This window comes from Monodelphis domestica, chromosome 7, assembly GCF_027887165.1.
Source record: "Monodelphis domestica isolate mMonDom1 chromosome 7, mMonDom1.pri, whole genome shotgun sequence".
NCBI classification, from domain to species: Eukaryota; Metazoa; Chordata; class Mammalia; order Didelphimorphia; family Didelphidae; genus Monodelphis; species Monodelphis domestica.
In genome coordinates this window covers 153,800,814-153,806,968 of record NC_077233.1, presented here as the reverse complement: position 1 = coordinate 153,806,968, position 6,155 = coordinate 153,800,814, and the positions used below count along the sequence as shown (strand labels likewise).

The 6,155-nt window shown below is 36.0% G+C and overlaps 1 protein-coding gene across 1 annotated transcript; it reads right to left on the bottom strand.

Moving 5' to 3' along the window:
* Positions 1-950: 950 nt before the first annotated feature.
* On the bottom strand, positions 951-1,880 carry LOC100618274 (olfactory receptor 13D1). Its single transcript, XM_003341662.2, has one exon. It carries the CDS (start codon positions 1,878-1,880, stop codon positions 951-953), a length of 930 nt encoding a protein of 309 aa, XP_003341710.1.
* Positions 1,881-6,155: the final 4,275 nt, after the last annotated feature.

Sequence of the window (6,155 nt, the reverse complement as noted above, 5' to 3'; positions counted from 1 at the left end):
CCTGTTCTCCCTTGCTAAGCAGCCTAATAGAGTTTGCCTAACAGACAGTGACCCTCTGATTACAAATTCCTGAGGACAGTTTCTGTAGTTAAAAAAACCCAACAAAAGTATTTATTTTCTTGACAGGAAGGAAATGAGAGGGAAATAGGGGAGAGGGAGATAGGATTTTCCTGATTCTAATTCTTATTATTTATTGAAGGCTTTTGTTCAAGCCTCTTCAAACAAAGAACTTTTGAGTTCCCCTGAGGGAAACCAATAATAGTTCATTTGGTGTCTTTGCTGGTCAAAACTCTCTTTTCTTCACCTCAAACCAGATTCTGGATATTAGAAAAATAGCCTTCCATATCTTCAAATGTTTAGTTTATTCAGAATTTGTGGAAAATCAAAGACAGCAAGTAGAGAGATGCTCATTTCACCATGCAGTCATGTATGAGTCAGAAAAAAACCAGTACATATGGAAAGAGGCAGAGGAGTGGTCAGCATCACTTTGAGGTACTTTTTTTTCTAGAATGAGGGGCTTTATCTCATTGAAAGTGTCCTTCAGTGGTAGAACAGGAAATCATAAATACTTTGATATTTAAAGGCAATAGGTAGAGAGTCTGAGTGGTATGTGGGTAATTCTAAAATAATTGAGGAAGACTTAAAGACTTTTGTGTAAATATTCTGTGTTGGACTTTGGCAAAAATTATGGAAAGTAACCAATCAATCCAGGAGCATTTATTAAACACCTGCCATTTGCCAATGAATGTTCTAGTGTGGGGACTCTCAAAAGATTCTAAGAATTTTATTTCATGAATAACACAGAATGACTAAGATATCATAGTGTAGTTAGAATGGATATTGATGGAGGGATAAGTAGTATCAACACTGATTATGATGTCAAAGATTCCTGAATGTCTATTCTTTATTCTTATATTAGATGTGTAAAAGAGAAAACAGTGTTGTATGCTTCATGTTCTAATAGAGGATATTACCTTTTTCACTGCTGCTTTAACTTCTTTGTTCCTCAAACTATAGATAATGGGGTTCAGCATGGAGGTCACTGCACCATAGAATAAGGCAATCAGTTTGTCTGAATCTGGGTCCTTTGCCTTGGGTTTAGAGTACATGAAGAGAATGGTCCCGTAGAATATGATGACCACAGCTAGATGTGCTGAACAGGTGGAGAAGGCTTTCTTCCTTCCTTCTGCTGAATTGAGTCTCAGGATGGTGGCAAGGATAAACACATAAGAGATCAAAATGAGTAGCATTGGTGTCATTGTGACCAGTAAAACTGCCATCATCATGACAAAAGCATTGAGGGAAATGTCCACACAGGCCAGTTTCAGGACAGCCAGAATTTCACAAAAGAAATGATCAATGATGTTATTTCCACAGAAGGAAAGCCTTAATGCAAGAATTGTTTGCACCAGTGAATTTATGGTACCAACTATCCAACTAAGGGCTGCCAGCTGAACACAGACTCTTGTATTCATGATGATTGTATATCTCAGGGGATTGCAGATGGCCACATACCGGTCATAAGCCATCATGGCCAGCAGCACACATTCCGTTGTTCCCAAAGCATGAGTGAGGTACATTTGTAATGCACATCCTGCAAAGGATATTGTTTTTCTGACTGATAGAAAATTGACCAACATTAGAGGCAAAAAAGAGGATGTACCAAAGATGTCCATGAAAGAAAGGTTGCTAAGGAAGAAATACATGGGGGTGTGAAGGTTGGAATCCATAATACTTAATATAATAAGAGAGGAATTCCCTAGCAAAATGACCAGATATATTCCTAAGCACAACACAAAAAGAAAAATTTCAATTTTGGGATGCTTAGAAAGCCCTAGCAGAAGGAATTCTAACACAATACTTTCATTCCCTCCATTCATTCTCTCATCTCTTTTACTTATAGCATTGATGATTTAGCAAAAGATCCAAGACATTCATAAATATATTATTCATTTTGGTAGAGTTAACATGAGCAAAAAAGGGTTAGATTGATTGCAAGTTTTCATCCTCATCTTCAACTACAGATATGTGTATATGAACGTGATGTATGGATTCTGGGGTACAATTAATGACTGCAAGGTAATTCCTCTGCTAGATCTAATAATTTCTTAGTCACAAATACTACCATTTCTTTGGATCTGGGAGATCAAGATGCACAAACACAGACATAAGAAATGCAATAACATTAGCTAAAATGAGTATCTTCACATTCTCAGAGTTTACTTGCTTAAGTATGAGTTGGGGCAGGGGCTAATTATTATGCTTTTTTGTGTAGGAAAAGGGGAGAAAAGAGTTTTTTTTTGCTAAGTCCTTGTATTCTGATTTTAGAAATTCCTGACTAATCTCAAACCCTCCTGGATATTTATATTCTGTTCTTCTCCAGATGCCTTTAATTTGACGAGATAATCCAGGAAAACCCTTCATTTTCTCAGTTTCTTCATGATTTCCATTTAATAATTGCAGTCACATGAATATTGTGAATAACTTATACAAATATAACTCTTTATGAAAATGAGCATCATTTCTGTTATGAAAAAAGAGGAGCAAGCAATTAATGAGTTAGTTGCTTGTTTGGCCCGCATTATCTTTATCATCTGCAACATCTGACAATCTGATATAGACTTTACATGTGTAATCATTTAAAACATATCTCCATATTAGTTATTTTGTAGAAAAAGAAGAAAGTGTAATAAAGCAGTTTTGGATCTACATTCAGACTCTATCATATCAATTCTTTCTTTTTTAGAGAGATGGCATTTTTTATTATGTGCCCTTTGAATTGTCTTGTATTACTTTATTGCTGAGAATAACTAGGGTATTCACAGTGCTACATTAAAAATTCTTGCTGTTACTAAGTACAGTGTTCTTCTGATTCTGCCCACCTTGCTTTGTATCAGTTCATGGAGGTCTTTCTAGTGTTTTTTGAAATTATCCTGCTTAGAATTTTTTATATACAAGAGTATTTCATTAAAGTTGTATGCCATAATTTGTTTAGCCTTTTCCTGTACATAGACAACCCCTAATTTTCCAAATATTTGCTGCCACAAAAAGAGCTACAGTAAATGTTTTTGAACTAATATGTCCTTTTCTCTTTTAAAAATTTCTTTGGGATATAGAATTAATTGTCGTATTGCCAGATCAAAGTATATGTTCAGTTTTAGAGCCTTTGGGGCATAGGTCCAAATAATGCCTTTTTGTAGGTAAATAGATCATTAGATGTGAAGTTCAGTTGTTTCTGTCTACTGAAGTAGCATGAATTCTAGCAGAAACCTCCAAATTTCAAGAAACTAGAGCAAAGTACTGACCTCCTAACCCTAATTACTGTTCTTGTAAAACGCTTGATTCATGAAACTTAGCCTATCTATCTTGCATGAATTCCACTCCCTTCACTACTCCTTTCCCCCACAGGTCTCAGGTTTTGTATTGGACTAGATCTTTTTATATGTACTTTTATATTTTGAAGTAATATTTATTCATTTTTCCAAACTCCCAATTCCCTGCCCATATTAAAAAAAATTAGAAAATGATAATAATTTGAACTTTAATTTTTGCCCAGAACTTGACATTGTGTCATTGTGTCTAAGTTGAACCAAAAAGAAATGCTGTAGAACTTGTCCTAGGAGTGCTATTCTGATTTTTTAACAAAAGAGAATACATCTGAGGTTCCAAAATGTTAAATGACTTGTGCATGGTCCTAGCACTACTGTCAAAATCAGTATCTGAACCCAGGCCGTTCTGCCTGCAAGTCCAACACTATTCATTAAGTCATGCTTCTTCTCTTTTAGTGATACTCCATACTTTTTGATTAAAGTTAGGTATTCATGCTTATCTACAACATGGACCTAACTCAGTCTCTCTGCTTTCATCCTCTACTACAAACTTTCACTGCACTTTTCAATGAATTAAACTGTGTCTAATGGAAAAAAGAAGTCCAACAGAACTGCCAGATTGCTCATCCTCTGAGTTTCAGTGACCATGCCCAATGCCAGCTGAGTTTGAGTGCCTAGAGGGCAAATTCAAGCTGTCTGAGAGTATCCCTCACCTCCCTATTACCAGATAGAACTAGGGGAGGAAATGCTTGCTTTGGGTGGCTGGACAGAGGGGTGCGGCATGTAAAATGTCCTCCAGGTATAGGAAGAAGGAGAATGGAGCAGCTCCTCTTTACTGGGGTGGCACATGTGCCAATGCTTTGCTAATGCTGTCCTATGCCTTTCTGCCTTTCTGTTTGCCTACACTCTTCCCCCTGTTCCTCTAGTTATTGCTCCTCCTCCTTCTGGCACCAACACCTCCTCTACCATCTCTGCCCTCTAAGTAATTTCAAAATTGATCTACCAAGTGGCAATGCTTTAATTCAGACCCTCCTTATTTCATGAAGCCTTTCTTGATCCATCTATCCAGGAGCAATCTCTTTCCCTTGACTTCTTTATATTTTCCATGGTTCTTATTTGTATGTATTCTTTATTTTCACACAACAGAGTATGTGCCTCATTTCCTAGGCTCCTATCTCATCTATCCTTCATTTCTCCATGTTGCTTAGCATAGTGCCTTGGTCAATTACCAGTGGATGAAAGACTGAGAAATAGTATAGTGCCATGGGGGGAAAAATGCTCATAACAAGATACAGGTTCAAGTCATTTTCTCTCCCATCTATCCATATGATCATGGGAAATAATTTATACATCTTGAACCTCAATTTACTCACCAATAAAATGAAGATTATACTGTGTACTAGTTACCTCACAGGATTAGGTAAATGTGATTTTTAAAATTGTTACTATAGTCATCAGTGAAACTTTCTCATAACAAACACAAATATCCATTGACATAAAAGTCTCAGCCCTCCCATTTAGTAGCTATGTGTTTGTTCTTGATTAAGTCACTTCACCCTCTGGGCTTCAATTTTGTCCTCCATAAAAACAGATTTGATCAGATTAGATGTGAAGATTTTTATGAAATGTTAAATTTTATTTTCAATCAATTAGTTTTTCTCCCTTCTCCCCTACATAGAAAAAAGGTAAAAAAATGAGTAAAACAAAACATTTGTACTACACGTGATTAGTCAAGCAAATGGATTCCTACACTATATCTGTCCAAAAATCTCTATCTCTTTCTATGTATTTAGTCCATTCTCTCTCTGTCTGCAACTGGGTGGCATTCTTCACCAGTGATCTTCAGAAATTATTGTGGTTCATTGGATTGTAGAATTTATGAGTCTTTTATAAGTCTTTAAGTTCTCTTCCAGCTTTAGGAATGAATGAGTTATGAAATCCAGAGGCTCTCTTTTCTTAACTTTAGCAAGCATTTGGCAAGAACTTTGGTCAATGTTAGCTTGGCTATTGTTATTGTTCAGACATTTAAGTTGTTGTTTTTTTTCTGACCCTATTAGGAGGTGTTTTTTTTTTTTTTTGACAAATATATTAGAGTGGTTAGCCTTTTCTTTCTCTAGCTCATTTTATAGATGAGAAAACTGAGGCCAACAGGGTTAAGTCATTTGCCCAGGATTGCAGAGCTAGTAAGGATTTGAGGCCAGATTTGAGCTCAGGAAAGTAAGTGTCCTTGACTCCAGGTCCAGCATTCTATCCATTTTGCCACCTAGCTGCCATCCTAGGTCACCAAAGACCAGGAACTACATTTTCTGGGAAAATCCATTTCCTCAATTTGTGATTAGAGCTGCTTTGCTTAATGAATTAGAATAGAAGTCATTTACTAAAGATGATCCTGTGAGATAGCATAGTCATGCCATGTAGCACAAGGCCCATGACCTCATAGTTCTAAGATTTGCAAAAAATAAGGCTGAGCCTAGAAATAAGTAAGCCCCATAGAAGTAAAACTTAAAGTTAAAAATACAACCCATGTCATTACAGTATTTCCATCAGATATAACATTACTAAGACAGTAATCACCATGAGATAATGCATTTTCCCTTAGCTATTGAGAAATTATTTCAATATCTGAAAAGTCTGTGTAAATAGGCACTTTCATTAAAAATCAAATTTAAACAGTAACATGAAATAAATGACCTTTGAAAGTTGTTCTGATTATACTTAACCTACCTTCCTCACCTTCAAATTAGCCACTATGATGTACTCTCTAAAATATACATCTTATATAAATCTGCTCATGTACTCAGGGACTTTTTCAGTCCCTGAACAATT

Coding starts and splice junctions, on each gene's coding strand:
- LOC100618274 (XM_003341662.2), bottom strand. CDS start 1,880: ATGAATGGAGGGAATGAAAGTATTGTGTTAGAATTCCTTCTGCTAGGG.